General features: G+C 40.5%; 1 protein-coding gene across 1 annotated transcript in view; it reads right to left on the bottom strand.

Annotated features, from left to right (window-relative positions):
- The window catches only part of LOC126412198 (protein O-mannosyl-transferase Tmtc3), a 126,691-nt gene that overhangs the window by 94,113 nt on the left and 12,847 nt on the right, over positions 1–19,731 (bottom strand). Inside the window, exons 3-4 of the mRNA XM_050081680.1 lie at positions 18,977–19,171; positions 3,300–3,436 (exon numbers count right to left, since the gene is read on the bottom strand). Of these exons, the coding sequence (XP_049937637.1) occupies positions 3,300–3,436; positions 18,977–19,162 (323 nt within the window). The 5' untranslated portion in view covers positions 19,163–19,171. The remainder of the gene's footprint in view (positions 1–3,299; positions 3,437–18,976; positions 19,172–19,731) is intronic.

The raw sequence follows: 19,731 nt of genomic DNA, 5'->3' as shown, positions 1-19,731 counted from the left end.
AACACAAAAGTTCGTCCCTATCGAATGCCAGATCAGGACCCATGAGAAGGCGAGACAGTGCATCAGCATTCGCATGTTGAGCCATTGGCCAGAAATGAATCTCATAATTGAAACGAGACAAGTAAAGAGCCCAACACTGGAGGTGGTGTACAGCCTTGTCGGGAAGTGACGTTGATGGATAAAACAAGGAAACAAGAGGTTTGTGATACATAACAAGATGAAATTTGGACCCATAGAGAAAAACACCAAACTTATGAAGAGCATAAATAATGACCAAAGCTTCTTTTTCAATTTGAGAATACTTTTGTTGGGCATCCATGAGCGTTTTGGAGGCATAAGCAATGGGTTGTTCAGAACCATCAGAAAAACGGTGCGCAAGGACTCCACCAACCCCGTATTGAGAGGCGTCCATGGCAAGAACAAGATGTTGGCCAAGTCGATAAGTAGCCAGGCACGGGGCCTGTTTCAGAATAGTCTTCAATTTCTGGAAAGCCGCATAGCATGACGCGGGCCAGTGAAAAGGCACGTTTTTATGCAACAGGCGATGCAACGGCTGAGCCACCGAAGCAGCAGATGGTAGAAACCTGTGATAGTATGCTATTTTCCCCAAGAAGGCCTGCAGTTCCTTAACAGATGTAGGGCAAGGAAGGGCTTTGATCGCAGCGACAGTTTGCTGAAGCGGACGAATACCATCCCGAGAGAATTGAAACCCCAAGTACGTGATAGATGCCTGAAAAAATTTTGATTTCTGAAGATTACACTTAAGACCAGCAGTCTGTAAGACATGAAAAAGTGTGCGGAGATTCTGAAGATGTTCTTCAGTGGTGGAGCCAGTGACAACAATGTCGTCCAGGGACAGTGAGCAATAATTGTTCCAAGAATCGCTGAAAGTGAGCAGCGGTGCTGACAACCCCGAATGGCAATTGTTGGTATTGATAGAGGCCGAAAGGCGTGTTAAGGACCAGAAACTACTGGGAAGCAGCGTCGAGAGGAAGTTGATGATAAGCTTCTGATAGGTCAAGTATAGAAAAATACTGGCCTCCAGCAAGTTTAGTGAACAATTCTTCAGGTCGAGGCATAGGGTAAGTGTTGATACGGTATTGAGCATTTACAGTGGCTTTGAAATCACCACAGAGATGAATATCACCATTTGGCTTAGCAACAACAATGGCAGGAGAGGACCACTCACTGGAAGTGACAGGAAGCAAGACCCCTGAAGCAGTGAGACGATCCAGCTCCTGTTTTACCTGATCACAAAGGCCACAGGAATGAGCCGAGCCCGAAAAAACTTATGCCGACCAGTGGGTCTGAGCATGATATGAGCTTCAAAGTCATTTGCACGGCCTAACCCAGGAGAAAAAAGGGACAAAAATGTCGTCGACAAGGAATCCAATTGAGCATAAGGAATAGCATCAGAGACGATACTGACAGAGTCATCTATGAAGAACCCGAAAATGCGGAAGGCATCGAAACCAAAAAGATTCTCCACGTTACTATGGTCGACCACAAATATTGGAACAGTGCAAACGACAGATTTGTAAGATACCTCAGCATCAAATTGTCCCAAGAGAGAAATCTTCTGTTTGTTGTAAGTCTGTAATTGCCTAGTGACAGGTGACAGGATTGGAGAACCCAGCTGAAGATATGTCTGAGAATCGATGATAGTGGCAGCAGAACCAGTATCCACCTGCATGTGAACGTCTCGACCACGTATTTGGACAGTGAGGAATAACTTCCCTGAAAGGGAAGAAGTACAATTGACAGACAACACAGAATCAGAATCAGCGCCATGTTCATGAACATCATGTGTGCGGTCGGATTTGCAAACAGATGAAACATGACTTTTTTTTTTGCATTTGTGACACACACCCCAACGTTGTGGACAATCCTCTCGTGAATGTTTCATAAAACACTGCGGACATGAAGGAAGTTGCTGTGGGTTTTGCTGCAGTTTCTTAGAGGTTTGTGAACGGTTAGGCCGAGGCTGCGCTTGGGAGTGTACTGCGGCCACGTTGGCCGGCGGGGACATGCCACACGCTTTGTCAACAGTGCACAGAGGTTGTATTTCCCCGACATCACCCCATGCCTCTATTTGCGCTCCAGGGGTGCGGGAAATTTCAAAAGAATGAGCGATGGATAGGACTTCATCTAGAGTCAGATTTGCCAACTGAAGGACACGTTGCTTAACTTCTTTGTCGGGCGCCGACCGGATAATAGCATCTCGTACCATGGAATCGGCGGAGGATTCTTTGTGAACTTCAGTAACAAGTTGACACTTTCTACTGAGGCCGTGAAGTTCAGCAGCCCAAGTGCGATAGGATTGATGCGGTTGTTTTTGACAACGATAAAAGGCAACACGAGAGGCTACCATATGCGTATGCTTTTGAAAATACACGGACAGAAGTGAGCACATTTCAGCAAAGGAAAAAGACGCAGGATCTTTCAAAGGAGCCAATTGCGACAACAACCAATACATTTGAGGTGAAATCCATGAAAGGAACAGAGACTTGCATGTTTGGTCATCTGCGAAATGAAATGCCAAGAAGTGCTGTCGAAGACGTTTTTCGTTATCAGACCAGTCTTCCACCGTCTTGTCGTAAGGAGGAAAAGGAGGTAGAGAGAATGACGAGAGATGCCCCACATTTGATGCCGCGACAAAATCACGAATCATATTTGTGAGAAGCGTTTGCTGTTCTATTAGATCTTGCAATAGTTGCTCTAAAGTAGCCATGGAAACATGTGGGTCAACGATGAAAAAGAAAAATTCACTACCTCGTCACCAATTGTTATAGCTTCAAGTTGAACAAATATATTTCAAGGACTATGCAATACATGAAAGTCACAGATCAAGTAAACAGAGTAAGACTTGTGTCACTTTAACAGTCAAATCATAACCGACTCCGAGACTAGCGGCCGCTGGCTGGCTGGCCGCTTAGGTGGCGCTGATGCTGCATGGCTGACAGACAGTGCCGCATGTAGAGGATGTGCATATCTGTGCGGCGGCACTTTGAAAGATTGGCAAGTCACAACAGTTGAAAGTGTAGAACCTATATATACCTCACACAATTACTAATAATAGCACTTCTCCTACTTCAAGAGTGAATGGAAACTCTTGCCTACAGTTTCTACAGGTGGTCAAGAAATCTAAAAGGTATTAATCTGTTTCACTAACAGCATCAGTTGCAGAAAGCACTGGAACCACAGTAAATTCAGCAAGACCAACAATGACAAAAAAATTGAAGTAAAGAAAACAGGACAAATAACATTATAGTAATTTGTAATATCAGTATGGGACTTACCTGAAGTACATGAGTGTTACTAAGCAATGTAGCAACATGTTGATAAGATGGTAGCCCATGGGCTCCAACTGATGCAAGGCATAGTTCCATCTAAATGTCAGAACACAGAGTGGCCTATATGACTTGTGACTCTGCTCCTGCAAATAAGAAACATGTCATTTATCAATCTCCATCTTAAAGGGGGGAAGGTGGATATTAAAGTAAGGGCAGACTTAAACATTTAATTGTCACCAACATCATTAAACATGGAGCACTGGCTCTAGTGGACAAGAATGGCAAAGGAAATTTATCACAGACTTGTTGAAGAAACCATTTCAGCATCCACATAAATAAACTGTAAGGAAACAATGGAAACTTAACTCATGGTGACCGGATGGATAACTGGAAACTGCGACTCCACAATACATCTATACCTACATACACACTCTGCAAAACTACTGAAGTGCAGACAATGTGACATCTTACTTGGTGTAGGAAATGATATCCCATTCCAGACATACTGTGCACATTTCCTCTATTGAATGTATTTTGATCACAATTTCCACTCATATATAATGTGAGAGATGATGTAGACTGTGTCCAAATTCATTGGTAGACATACAAAATCTATGGGCCCAGTGAACAGAATGGAGCTTACGCTGTCTGGGAGTATTTGCATAGGGCCAATAGAAACTATAAGGTCTGTTCAAAAAATTTGGAACATTTGTAATTTTTTGTTGTAGCGAGGCACCCCTGTGCAAGCCTGTGTTTAATATGTAACAGCTGGAAGTTTCATTGTTGTATATCTGTTAGTTATTGTTCAGAGCTGTATTGAGTAGAATGCTGTGTCACACAGTTTGCAAATTTCGAGATAGCAGAGTTACAGGACCAATGGGTCTGCATTAAATTTTGCATTAAACTCAAGAAAAACTTTACAAAGACACACCGAATGATGCAGAAATCCTACGATGGTAAGGAGTTGAGACTTACTTGGTGTTACAAATGGTTCACATGGTTTAAAAATGGCCAGACAGAAGTTAAATATGACCCTTGTTCAGGACGCCCTCCAATGTCTACTGACGATGCTTATGTCAGGAACATCAACGAAATTGTGCAAGACTGACTGTCCAAGATGTTGCAGAAGAATGTAGCATTTCATTTGGATCATGTCATTAAATTCTGATACAGTATCTTGGAATGCATTGTGTTGCTGCCAAGTCTGTCCCACAGCTCATGAGTCAAGACCAGAAAGACCTTCGCCTCACAATCTCTGAAGAGCTTCTGGATCATGCAAGTGAGAATGAGATGTTCCTTAAGAGAATCATAACTGGTGACAAGACATGGGTCTATGATTATGAAGTTGAGACCAAAGTTCAGTTTTCACAGTGGACGGGAAAGGTTCTCCAAGAGCAAAACAAGCTCGCCAGGTCAGTCAAATGTCAAAGCAATGCTGATAGTTTCCTCTGACTTCCAAGGATTAGTTTATCATGAACTTGTGCCATGGCAACAAACTGTAATCAATGGTACTACTGGGATGTGTTGTAACATCAGCGAGAAAATGTGAGATGGAAACAGCCTGATATGTGGTGAGACTGTTTATGGCTCTAGCACCATGATAACACAAATGCACATTCATCCCTGTTGGTGCATGACTATTGCACAAAAATCAAAATCACTGTGTTACCTCATCCTCCATACTCTCCAGACCTTGGCCCTGTGGATTTTTTTTAATTCCAAAGCTGAAAACCCCCTTTGAAAGGACAAAGATTTGCAATGATAGATGAGATACAAGAAGATTCACAGACAGCTCTGCGCATGATCCAGCCAGAGGCTTGCAGACAGTGTGGGAGCAGTTTATCAATTTGGAGGAGAATATTTTGAAGGAGACCATGCAGAATAAGTCAAAGGTGAGCATAGAAAAATTTTGTGGACAAAGTTCCAGAATTTCTTGAACAGACCTCGTATACTGTATTGTGTGTATTATTTTAGCAAGGTAGCAGCAGAACAGCAATTAAACTTATTTTTCAGGAACAGATGAAAGCAATTCTGATGGTTTTATGGAACCTGTAGATAATAGAAAATTTGCTGCAAAAATAAAGCAATTTGTTGTCACAGAGCACAGAATGTTACTCTGCTATAAAAAGAAGATAACAGTCATTACTCAGTTTCAGTAAAAAATACAAAGAAAAAGAGAGAACAGAGAAAGGGGCCAAGGAGAAAGGAGAGAGGAAAAAGACAATGGAAGGAGATATTTCTGAAAATAATGACACTACTACCAGCACATAGAATTAGTATTGTACAAGCCAGTCAGTATGTACAACTTCAGTTGTCAGTCACACTGTGGACACCAAGAAATTAGTAATTTTATTGCAGTTCTATCTTCCTAAGATTTTGAATTAACATCCAGTCATTGCAGTCACCTACAAGTGCTACTATATGCATGCTGAATTGACAGACCAAATTCCAAGATGCTGCATAGTCTAGCATATTTTGAATAACCAATCAAGAACAGAGAAATCATGTGACTGCTTCCTGCATTAACCTATACAGAGATGCTTCTGAATCCCACTCTCTTAAGCTCTATCTCTCCTCCTTGGCAGATGGCTTAGGCCATCTGTCCCTGCCTCAATTGTAACTTTAATCTTTCTCTGCCTCAGTCTCTTCCTATCATTCCACAGTCACACTGAAATATCACCCTTCTTTTTAACACCTTTTAACCTCTGACAACCCACACCATTGGCCATGCAACTGGCACATGGGATATAATTCCTGGAGGTTCCTTTATAACCTCACTTCTTCCATGTCACCCACATTCCACTCAAGCCACCCCGTACAGTATTTTATACTTTACAGTTCTGAGATTACACTTGCAGTTTTGGGAACAGTATCCACAAGTAACAAATGGTTTTTGAGGTGGTTGTGCATGTATTCTTATGTTTGAAGCAGTCCTATTCTCAGTGCTCACTGTGTACGTATGGTGTTCAACTTGCACCACTCTCCCTCCCCCTCCCCCCCCCTTCCTCCTCCTCTCATCCTTTCTCACCCAAACCCCATCATTGAGTTTTATCAATAGTAACACAGTTTAAGTTGTCAAATGTCCATGGATTTATGCACCAATCTATAGGTAATGGATAACAGTGAGAAATCTGCTGTTGAAAATGAGCATATGCAAGAGACAGTAAATCAACGAGCAATGCTTATATTAAGCAGTAATTCACATCATCATCATAGGATAGCCTCACCACTGATGAAGGTTATACAGATTGATGAAATTATTTCACGATAAACACAGAAATACAGGGAACTTTTTTGATGAAGACACCACACATTTTTCCTAATATAAAACGCAAACTTATTTACTATAAAAAGTATGTCAACAAAGACACAATGTTATTTAGAGGTGATCATGAACAAATGGAACATATGTCGTGGCAAGATTCAACAGTACACATCTGAAACCAAATTTTACAGTGGAATACGAAGATGGGGTGCTATAAACATTTTAGATTTGCATATGTAGAAAGAATACAGTAGACATATTTTTAGAATCTTTAGGAAACCAACAACCACAGACTCAACTGTAAGTGTTAGTGTGAACCATCTACAAGAACAGAAAATGGCATTCTTCTGAGCTATGTTCCACAGAATTCTGAAATTGCCACTTACTAATCATGAGAAAACTAAGGAGGTGAACATTTTAAAGAAAACTGCCACAGCCAATGGTCATAGGATTGAAGAAACTGAATGCCTACAAAAAACCATGGAAACTAAAGTTAACCAAGATTTAGATACTAAAACCAATTTAACATATGTAAGTATAACTTACATGGGAGGCATTATGGATAAACTCACAGGGTCCTCCTCCTCCAAAAGAAAAAATTTTAAATAAGCTTCAAAGCCAAAAGTTCATTGTGTTACATGCTTTCCCATAGTGCTGGTGCATAGAAAGATCATCCAATTCAGGTATTTACAAAATCTCTTGTAATGAGTATAATGGTTTTTATATCGGACAACTGAGATGCAACTTTCTGACAATGTTTAAAAATACTGTAGAAGCATCTAAAGAAAACTTACCTTTGGTAATCACCTAACTAAAAATAAGCATACAACAAACCATAAAAGACACTGGGAATAATACTGGAATTTTACATATTGCTGCTAAGGTTTCACTGATGAACATGCTGGAGGAAATGGAAATCTACAGTCACATGAAAAGAAGAGTGAATAAGTTACTTAATGATGAAACTTAGCTGAGGGAAAAGCAATTACTAGAACTGTTCACAAAATGGATATAAGTTTGCCTCAGTTGCCTCATTTTATTGGATACACTTTTGATTTGCAATTTGTTGACTTTGTTGTTAAGCTTCCTCCCACCATGCCAACTTTTAACCTTTGACTATACTTGCAAAGTTTTATCAGTTTCTACTCTTCCTACGCTGGTTAGGTTGCGACTCTCTTTTGTTTGCCCCCTCCTGAACTTGAGGGCAATATTACAGAAAGAGTAGAGGAAGTAGACAAAGATAAGATGGGAGATATGGGACAGTGAGAAGAAAAATTGACACAGCACTGAAATACCTGGAGTAGATGACATTACCTCACAATTACTGTGATCCTTTTGACAGCCAGCCATGGCAAAGCTATTCCACCTGGTGTGCACGATATTTGAGATTGGTGAAGCACCTCCACAGACTTAAAGGAGAACATAATTTCAAAGAAAGCAGGTGCTTACAGGTCTCGATATTACCAAACTATCAGTTTAATAACTCATGCTTTCAAAACAGTGACACTAATTATTTACAGAATAATGAAAAAACTGATGGAGGCTGTCCTCAGGGAAGATCAGTTTGGGCTCCAGGGAAATATAGGGACACACAAGGCAACATTAATCCCAAAACTTCTCTTAGAAGATAGGTTAAGGAAAGGCAAAGCTATGTTTATATCAGTTACATGTTCAGAGAAAGGTTTGGACACTGTTGAGCAGAAAATACACTTCAAAATTCTGAAGGTGGCATGGATACAACACAGTGTGTGAGAGGTTAATTACAACATGTATAGAAATTAGACTGAAGTTTACAAGAGTTGAAGGACATAAAAGGGGAGCAGTGGTTGAAAATGGAGTGAAACAGGGTTGCAGCCTTCCATAATGTTGAAATGATAATTAAATCAAGACCCTAAGCTGCTGACAAGCATTGATATACATCAACAGGGACAGTTGAAAATGTGTGCCCCGACCGGGACTCTAACCTGGGATCTCCTGCTTACATGGCAGATGCTCTATCCATCTGGACCATCGAGGGCACAGAGGATAGTGCGACTTCAGGGATTTATCCCTTGCACGCTCCCCATGAGACCCACATTCCCAACTTAATGTGTGCGGATGCACACGCACTGCCCGAACTCTTTTGGGACTCGGTAAGATTGTCTACCACAAGTAATGAGTGTAATGGGCAGGGGCACTACAAATGTAGTGTGTGGACATTAAGTATGTGCACTTCACCTCTTTCCAGAGTCACTTTAGACTCTGGCATTTTGTTGCAAATGCTTCAGCAATTAACTGCTTGGTTTTTAACACTACTATTGGGGGGGGGGGGGGGGAGGGCATTCCTTTCAATCTTACACTAATACTTCTCAGTCTCCTACAGCTGCCATTATCTGCACTGGATGTAGAGACGCATAATTTACGAAGTTTAAACTAGTTTGTCACAGAACCTTCAAAGGCTCTGGTTCAATCCTTCTACTCGATTCAGAACCAGGGCACCATGACCAGTTCTGGGGACAATGCTGCTAACTGTGAGCTCTGTTTAAACTTCATACATAAGGCTGGTCTTCTCAAGCCTCTTTGCCATTTGCTGGAATGATCCAAGAATGACCTCAGTGCCCAGATAACAGGCATCATTTGTTCGAGCGTGTACCACAATCCGCAGTTAGTTGCACCCTGCTCCCCCATTGGCTGCTGGAGTAGCCTCTTCAACATGTTGAAAAAGGTATGTACGCATATACACTGAGTACATCTGGTGTTTGTTCTTGTCCCTTGCTGCCACTTCCCTAAGAGGTGCCATTATTCGCTGTACTTTTGAACAGCTGACAATTAATAGACATACCACCACTAGTAATCTAGCTCTGTTAAACACGTACATTAATGCTATAGCTCCCATTAAGCTTCATCAGGGCAATGGTACATTCAGAATTTAAATAGAAAACAGCAAGGAGAGTCTCTATCACACTATTATCAGTAGCACTAAATGAAGTTCCCACACCTTTAACAGTGAAATCAAAGAAGGGAAACATCTAAATGGAACACATCTCAACCATCTTCATTTTTCTGATGACACAGCAGTATTTGCCTCTACAGAAGATAAACTTTAGCAACACTGTAAGAACTTAATACAGCAAGTCTGACAGTACATAGCAAAAATAACTGACAAGGACACTGAAATCACAAGGAAACTGAAATAATGTGTAATTAATACAATGAAAAGAAAATTGTATACATTAACAATGAAGTCATATTATCAGATAATAAAGTTTTGTATTTTGATAACTTTATGCTATATGACTGTAGACACAGGAACAGAAATAGATGAGCAAGAAAGCTCTGGAGAGCTTTTGGGAAAGGAAATAAAGTTTTCAAAATGAAGATTTCAGCTTCTCTGAAGCAGTTAGTTTTCTATCCACATACTACAGTTTTGCCTCGTGACAGTGAGACACTTATTTCAAACGAAAAAAAAATAAAAAATAAAACTGAGGTTTTTCAAGCAAGAAATGAATTCTGGAAACCACAAGGAGAAACTTTTAGAAAAAAAAAAACATCCTTAATAATTTTTATGACAAAGCATATTTTAAAGTTTCATTTTCCAAACACCATATTTTACTTGACATTTACCAAGAATTGAAACCTGAAATATGTTAAGGAAGATTGCACAAAAGAACACTAGCTGCTGTTACATTTAAGTCTTCTTGTAACCAGTGTCTGGAACAAAAGCTCAAGGTGTGAAGGTGATCCTCTGGAGGTCCACCTATTAACAATGTTATCAATGTATGCAGCACATTTGGGAAAATAATCTTGCTGACAATACTGCTCAAGGTAGACCAGAGTCTCATATTCCTTTGGGCTTATAAAAGTATGCCTGCCACAGAAGACAGTCTCGGGTCATTCACTGCAAATGCAAGAGCCTTTTATTTCAGTAATTCTATACTTCATTTTATTAATGTTAACTTCCTAATGATTTCATCACTTGTCATTCATAAAGTCACTACTTTAGCGCATCTTGGTAAATATCTTATTTCTGATGTTTCTAACCTTCTCTTATCTCAGTGCCTAATGTCCACATCTTACTCCAACATAACAGAGATTTAGAGATGTTGTGCATTCTGATTTTAAGATCTTTCATCATGTGTTTCCCAAAGTGCCTGTTAGTGCATCCATTTACTTTGTTGTATTTCTTCTACACCTGTCAGTCAATGTTATCAACTTTCTATATGATTGCGCAGACATGGGGACACTGAAATGGGAGAGTCCATAATAGTCAATCGAGCTCTAGGATAATGATGTGACTTGTCAAATTTTTTTACTTCTGCATAAATAATCTGTGGAAATGGCTTGGTACATACCAACAGAGAACAAAACTGAGGATAACACATATATTATGAAAATTTTGCTTGCAGATGATCAGGTACTACAGCAGATTCAGGAGACAACATGCAAAGGAATGTAAGAACAAGTGGATAAAATATTACGGACTTATTGAAAACAAAGGCTATGCAAGGAAAATAGTTGTAGAGGACTAAAGTAATGGATAACCAGAAAATGATACAGCAAACACCTTCATTTAAATACTGTATTTGTAATGCAGTACATCAAAGGAGCTGGTCTCATAGTTTGTTACTACATGAAGCTCATGTGCTGACTAAAGACAGTTTTAAAAAGTGACTCAAGCAGTGGCTTATCCAAAGATGCCCATGTAACTTGGATATAACATGAATATTAATAGAAGAAACAGTCCTGTACTAGAAATGAGTACAGTAATTGTAGCATATTGTAAAGTATCTGTAATTTATAATTGTAAAAATTTATACAATGCCCAGCATGTAAAATTCTGTGCTATGGGCAGATAATAAATAAATAAATCCCTTTTGAAGCAGTATCATAAACTTACCTTCCGTTAAACATTCCATATGGCCTTTATTAATATAAATGCTTATCTTTTCAAGCCTCTCTAGCCCCTGCCATATTTCAGCATTTCATGGGTCAAGTAGTACAGGGCATTCCCAACTATGCTGCATACCTTGAGAATATTTGTTAATAGGTGGGACTCCAGAGGATCACCTTCAAAACCTTGAGCTTTTTTTCAAGACACTGGTTACAAGACAACTTAAATGCAACATCCACAAGTGTTCTTTTGTGCAATCTTCCTTGGCTATTTTGGGTTTAAATTCTTGGTAAATGAACTGGTACCAATGCAGGATAATGTTGCAGTGGTCAATAAAATGCAGTCCCCCATGAATGTCACAGCCTTGTAAGTGCATCTGGGTAAGATCCACTACTGTGGCTGATTCCATGCAAACCTAGTAGATATCTCTTACCCACTGAAACAGCTATGCCATGGCACATGTTTTAAATGGTCGTCTTGCTATCAACAAGCTTTCCACACTGTTTTTATAATGTACTCTGCAATGTCCTTCAGATATAGTATTTCATGTCAAGACAAGGCTGCGACAATAATCTTAAGTCTCTCCTTGTGCAGGAATCACAGCAATTGTGCAAGTACAGGATGTACTCACGTAAAGTGGGAAATCTGAGTTAGAGGCTCAGTCTGGCACAAATTTTCATTGTCACCAATACATTGTGCAGCTGCAATATCGTCACAATCGCAAATGTGAATGCATTTCCTTAAAAGACTGCCTTAATTGGGCATTGTATTTAATGATGTACACCCCTGGTTTGCCTCTGGCAGAAGCAACAAACACATCTCCCATAAATATCCTGACAGTACTGAGTGTTCTATCGCATATGCACATATGCCCTCAGCAACACTATTCTCATATAGAGAGGGAGGCCCTTGCCATTATTTAAGCAGATCATAAATTTAACCAACATGAACTGGTGTCTTTCCTGATCAATTCAGATCTCTATTCAGCTGTTTCCAACTTTCCCTTAATACTGCATGGTGTTGTGACTGCCACATGCAAGAACCCGCCTTGTACACTCTGTACAACTTAGGTGGCCAGACACACCTCCTACCCAAATTTTGTGCCTATTAGTCACAGCAGTAATAAGTACGTCTAAATCAGGGAAAGCTGTTGTGGATTTCAAATTGGGACCATTGCTATGTCCTGATTCCTCTTCCTCTAAGGCCCCAAGTGTTGCTCCTCCTGCACACTGCCCAGTGGGACTTGTCCTGGATAAAAATTTTGGCATGCCAACATATATTTTGACCAAATAGTGACTCTACCATCACCAACTTGGTCTGCCTGTTAGGCTCATCCAGCTGTACCTCCCTAGCAGTTCTCTACATGGCCAGACACTGGGGAATTGTGGGATTGTATATATTTAGATTTTGCAGCCTGTTTTTGGACTCCATGTGGTTGATCATCATTTACTGCTTTTCTCGTTTCCCTTTTGTGTTCTGCATGTCTCAGGTTACTACTGTTGCTACTATTGCAGGCTTGGAGAAAAAGTCTTTGCCCTTGAAGGCTTCCCACGCACTTTGGTTTCTGATAACAGGATGACTTTTATGTCCTATGACTTCAAATGATTTTGCACCCATAATGGGATTCAAGAACTTTGTACTGCACATTTGAACCCATCCTCCAACAGTCTTGTGTAAAGCTTTATCTGCACACTCAGAACCCAGCTCCAGAAGGAAATGATCTCAAACACTGCATCTAATGCTGTCTGTAGCTTTCTAGCAACTTACAGGGCCATTCTGATCAAGGGCCACAGCCTGTGAAGCTGCTTCACGCTCACCCTCATCACAATGTTTTGGGTATACTATGTGTTGTGCCGTGTGTTCATACAGTGCTGTCGCCACACATAAGATGTGGCCACCGCCTTTTCGACCACTGTGTGCCAATGCTCCAGTGGCAGCAGTGTAGCTTACTTGAAAGTGCTCACAGTGGGGGCACCAGAAGAGATGCAGCAGTCGTACTGCTGAAGTCGACAGAGTCAATCAATATGCAGCCCCATGTGATTAAGTCGTGGCTTTGCGGCCTGGAAGTACAGTCATCTGGTGAGCCTCCTGGAGTAAGGAGCAAGTCTCCTCTCAGTTGCGACACTGTTACTGTGATAGTGTTTATGAGAGATGAACTTTGGCTATGGACCTGGACATAAGTGATTACACTGAGTATGTTTCAACTCCCCCCCTCCCCCCCCCCCCCCCCCCCCCCCCCCCTTGCATGAACCATGGACTTTGCTGTTGGTGGGGAGGCTTGCGTGCCTCAAACGATACAGATAGCCATACCGTAGGTGCAACCACAATGGAGGGGTATCTGTTGAGAGACCAGACAAACGTGTGGTTCCTGAAGAGGGGCAGCAGCCTTTTCAGTAGTTGCAGGGGCAACAGTCTGGATGATTGACTGATCTGGCCTTGTAACACTAACCAAAAATGGCCTTGCTATTCTGGTACTGCGAATGGCTAAAAGCAAGGGGAAACTACAGCTGTAATTTTTCCCAAGGGCATGCAGCTTTACTTTATGATTAAATGATGATGGCGTCCTCTTGGGTAAAATATTCCGGAGGTAAAATAGTCCCCCATTCAGATCTCCGGGCGTGGACTACTCAAGAGGACATTGTTATCAGGAGAAAGAAAACTGGCATTCTACGGATTGGAGTGTGGAATGTCAGATCCCTTAATTGAGCAGGTAAGTTAGAAAATGTAAAAAGGGAAATGGATAGGTTAAAGTTAGATATATTGGGAATTAGTGAAGTTTGGTGGCAGGAGGAACAAGACTTTTGGTCAGGTGAATACAGGGTTATAAATACAAAATCAAATAGGGGTAATGCAGGAGTAGATTTAATAATGAATAAAAAAAATAGGAGTACGGGTAAACTACTACAAACAGCAAAGTGAACGCATTATTGTGGCCAAGATAGACACGAAGCCCATGCCTACTACAGTAGTACAAGTTTATATGCCAACTAGCTCTGCAGATGACGAAGAAATTGATGAAATGTATGATGAGATAAAAGAAATTATTCAGGTAGTGAAGGGAGATGAAAATTTAATAGTCATGGGTGACTGGAATTCAAGAGTAGGAAAAGGGAGAAAAGGAAACATAATAGGTGAATATGGATTGGGGCTAAGAAATGAAAGAGGAAGCCGCCTGGTAGAATTTTGTGCAGAGCATAACTTAATCATAGCTAACACTTGGTTTGAGAATAATGAAAGAAGGTTGTATACATGGAAGAACCCTGGAGATACTAAAAGGAATCAGGTAGATTATATAATGGTAAGACCGAGATTTAGGAATCAGGTTTTAAATTGTAAGACATTTGCAGGGGCAGATGTGGACTCTGACCACAATTTATTGGTTATGAACTGTAGATTAAACTGAAGAAACTGCAAAAAGGTGGGAATTTAAGGAGATGGAATGTGGATAAACTGAAAGAACCAGAGGTTGTACAGAGTTTCAGGGAGAGCATAAGGGAACAATTGACAGGAATGGGGGAAAGAAATACAGTAGAAGAAGAATGGGTAGCTTTGTGGGATGAAATAGTGAAGGCAGCAGAGGATCAAATAGGTAAAAAGACGAGGGCTAGTAGAAACCCTTGGGTAACAGAAGAAATATTGAATTTAATTGATGAAAGGAGAAAATATGAAAATGTAGTAAATGAAGCAGGCAAAAAGGAATACAAATGCCTCAAAAATGAGATCAACAGGAAGTGCAAAATGGCTAAGCAGGGATGGCTAGAGGACAAATGTAAGAATGTAGAAGCTCATCTCACTAGGGGTAAGATAGATACTGCCTACAGGAAAATTAATGAGACCTTTGCAGAAAGGAGAACCACTTGCATGAATATCAAGAGCTCAGATGGAAACCCAGTTCTAAGCAAAGAAGGGAAAGCAGAAAGGTGGAAGGAGTATATAGAGGGTCTATACAAGGGCAATGTACTTGAGGACAATATTATGGAAGTGGAAGAGGATGTAGATGAAGATGAAATGGGAGATACGATACTGCGTGAAGAGTTTGACAGAGCACTGAAAGACCCGAGTCGAAACAAGGCCCCGGGAGAAGACAACATTCGATTAGAACTACTGGTGGCCTTGGGAGAGCCAGTCCTGACGAAACTCTACCATCTGGTGAACAAGATGTACGAGACAGGCAAAGTACCCTCAGAACTCAAGAAGAATATAATAATTCCAATCCCAAAGAAAGCAGGTGTTGACAGATGTTAAAATTACCGAACTATCAGTTTAATAAATCACAGCTGCAAAATACTAATGCGAATTCTTTACAGACGAATGGAAAATTTGATAGAAGCCGACCTCGGGGAAGATCAGTTCGGATTCCATAGAAATGTTGGAACACGTGAGGCAATACTGACCCTATGACTTATCTTAGAAGAAAGATTAAGGAAAGGCAAACCTACGTTTCTAGCATTTGTAGACTTAGAGAAAGCTTTTGACAATGTTGATTGGAATATTCTCTTTCAAATTCTGAAGGTGGCAGGGGTAAAATACAGGGAGCGAAAGGCTATTTACAATTTGTACAGAAACCAGATGGCAGTTATAAGAGTCGAGGGGTATGAAAGGGAAGCAGTGGTTGGGAAGGGAGTGAGACAGGGTTCTAGCCTATCCCCAATGTTATTCAATCTGTATATTGAGCAAGCAATAAAGGAAACAAAAGAAAAGTTCGGAGTAGGTATTAAAATCCATAGAGAAGAAATAAAAACTTTGAGGTTCGCCGATGACATTGTAATTCTGTCAGAGACAGCAAAGGACTTGGAAGAGCAGTTGAACGGAATGGACAGTGTCTTGAAAGGAGGGTATAAGATGAACATCAACAAAAGCAAAACGAGGATAATGGAATATAGTCGAATTAAGTCAGGTGATGCTGAGGGAATTAGATTAGGAAATGAGACACTTAAAGTAGTAAAGGAGTTTTGCTATTTGGGGAGCAAAATAACTGATGATGGTCGAAGTAGAGAGGATATAAAATGTAGACTAGCAATGGCAAGGAAAGCGTTTCTGAAGAAGAAAAATTTGTTAACATCGAGTATAGATTTAAATGTCAGGAAGTCGTTTCTGAAAGTATTTGTATGGAGTGTAGCCATGTATGTAAGTGGAATGTGGACGATAAATAGTTTAGACAAGAAGAGAATAGAAGCTTCCGAAATGTGGTGCTACAGAAGAATGCTGAAGATTAGATGGGTAGATCACATAACTAATGAGTAGGTATTGAATAGAATTGGGGAGAAGAGGAGCTTGTGGCACAACTTGACTAGAAGACGGGATCAGTTGATAGGACATGTTCTCAGACATCGAGGGATCACCAATTTAGTATTGGAGGGCAGTGTGGAGGGTAAAAATCATAGAGGGAGACGAAGAGATGAATACACTAAGCAGATTCAGAAGGATGTAGGCTGCAGTAGGTACTGGGAGATGAAGCAGCTTGCACAGGATAGAGTGGCATGGAGAGCTGCATCAAACCAGTATCAGGACTGAAGACCACAACAATATGTTTCACCTGTTTTCACAATAAATCTTCTAAGCTATAATCAATTACGACTTTTCATTTGGTAGTTTGTAACTGGGACACAACACTATGCCCACTGCTGGTGCATGCCGTCATCAAGGTCTGGCCACTCCAGGTGGGCACCTTCATGTAAACTCATCAGTGCAGGCACCACCCAGCCTGGATCCACTGGATGAACTCCACCAACCACAGATAGTTGTTGCATACAGTGGCCTCCACCCACAGACTTCTGTAGCACGACTGAGATAAACTTCTCCTCCACCATCCTTCTCAACAGCCACTCGCTCCCCCTCCTCTGGCAGACCTTCTAGTCCCATGGTGACTTGATCTCCCATCATGCCTTGTCCTGCCTCAGACCTGCATAGTGATGCGCATGGATACTGACCCCCATTTTCAGTGGCAATTCCTCCACAACATACACCACCTTTGTCTTCTCCCCTGGCAGTTGCGTTGCTTGGAAGTAGAAAGGGGGGAAGGAGGGGGGGGGGGGGCAGAAATACTGGTGCCATCTGATGTTACCATGGAAACTGAATAGCTGGCACAACATTACTATTGACTGTTCTGGTGTCACTGTTCAGGTGGCACTGATCCTTAGGCATGGCCTCTGATGGGATCATGCCAAACTCTGGCATATAAGGTGCTTGGGGCCTGCCTGAGCCAGTGTACATGCGAGCAGTAGGCTGCACACCCCAAGCCTGTCACGTTGTCTACTGTGTTATTCTGGTGGACTATTTGTAATAGATGAAACTCTCATATGACTTGGATTGGACTTCACTTGAGAATATGGACTTAAGATAGCTTGCACCGCTTTTAGAAGCATTGTGTTTAAATATCTTTTCTTGTGAATAAACTCTCTTGTATGTGGGTGTACTTCACCTTTTAGGAAAGTGATCAAATAAACAATATTTTTCAGAACATCAGGAAAGCTTTTATAACTAATAAAGAGAGTGAATATTCTCAGAAGAGAGAATCTTCAAAAACGATTTTGCTACATGATCTTGTGAAATAAATACTTTATTGACTTTCCTACTTTGACCCAAAAGATAATTCCATATTGCAACATGGGGTGAAATAATCTAAAATACATTGTCATAATTTGTCAGCAGAACAGTACAATGGGATATTTGTTAGTTCAAAATATGCAAAATTGAGCTTATCTATCAGTTTATCAATGTGCTGACTCCATTTTAGATTTTTGTCATTTTGACATGAAGGTTTTACACTTCACTTTGTTAACTGTATTGCTGTTAAACCTTTAGAGGATATAGTGAGACTTCTTGTATTATTAAGCACAAAATCATGTCAGAAATATTAAAAAGGAACAGTGACACTTGAAATGGCATATTACCATGTCTTGCCATGTGGGGTTGCTCAGGGAAATGGAGATTCACTCATAACTTATTTTGCTCTCAGTTTTCCAAATATTACTTCTGCACAAAAATTTCAGGAGAATCAAATAACTTACACTTGCCAAGAACTTGCTGCTGATGTCAATATAAAGGACAATACTACACATATCCTATTGAGAGCATTTCACAGAAGTATTTGCAGTGAGGACAATCACAGTTAATTGCCAGAGAAAATGTGATGGCCCTACTTCTTTTTGATGACTCTTAAGTTTTATTGGTGGCTAAGTACATTTGTTTGTAGAACAGTACTTCTCAGCATAAGATACAGATACAAGGATCAGCATTTCCATTGCAATGGAGTACACCATACCAATATTTTCCCATTACAAATATATAATCGTACTTTCCATTTTCTGAATGAAAATGAATGTTCAATAAATGAATCTGAATTTCACTGTCAATTTGCCAGACCTCTCTGTTAGGCTGCAGGCAGGCTTTCAAGAACCTGAGTAGTATCTTGCTTAGAAAACATTTTATACCTACATAATATTCATTTGGTTCACTGAATTGTTCCTCAAAGGTCCTGTGCTTTTGCTGTCTCATTGCTGTCATACATACACTAAAGCTAACTCTCCTCAGGAAGTATAAACTTACCTTGTGTATAGGAGTGCCCCAGAAGTCATTGGAGAAGATGTTGCGGAGAGGAGTCTGAGGCCGAAGGTCACGGTTATCCTTGATGGCACTGATGTCATCGAAAACAAATCCGCATTGTAAACTGTTATAATAGCAGAGAAGGCATACAAGCAGCAGCACTGCTGATAGTGCATGCCTGACTGCCATCTTGCAATACTGCAAAATAAAACAAACAATGTATGAAGTCTGACTGCTACTACATCTCTGCAAAGTGTAACTACCTGCACACCCCCTGACTGTGGCAAATATTAATCAGCAATAACAGGTTTAATAGAAAAAGCTGATAAAAAGTATTTGAAACTCACAAACATCTGGAATGTGACTGTTGCAGTACTGAGAATTCTTAGCATAAAAATAGTGATAATGAAGTTTGTTAAAAACCTTTCCTGATGTGTACAGTGTGATTACAGAAAATCCATCTGTGATGCATCACAGTTGCATCAGGCTTATGGAGTGCACAATATGGTCAGCTAGGGGTATATGTATCTCTCACTATTATTTCTTTTTCTCAGTTTCTAAATGTGTTCTTACTTTCTTGAATTGATTGACTAAAATTGTGAAGACCACTTCTCTACATTCTTTACATAGCAAGAGCAAAGGTTGTTCCTAAAATGAAATGGGAAATTTTACACTTAGAATGAACAGCATAACATAAGGCTTTCCCACGTCCATAACCTAAGGCTTTCCCGCGTCCGTCAGTTTTGCTTGTTATTCTA

This window comes from Schistocerca serialis, chromosome 7 (genome assembly GCF_023864345.2).
Source record: "Schistocerca serialis cubense isolate TAMUIC-IGC-003099 chromosome 7, iqSchSeri2.2, whole genome shotgun sequence".
NCBI lineage: Eukaryota > Metazoa > Arthropoda > Insecta > Orthoptera > Acrididae > Schistocerca > Schistocerca serialis.
The sequence above is the reverse complement of the archived record's forward strand: the minus strand, read 5'-3'. Positions and strand labels throughout refer to the sequence as shown.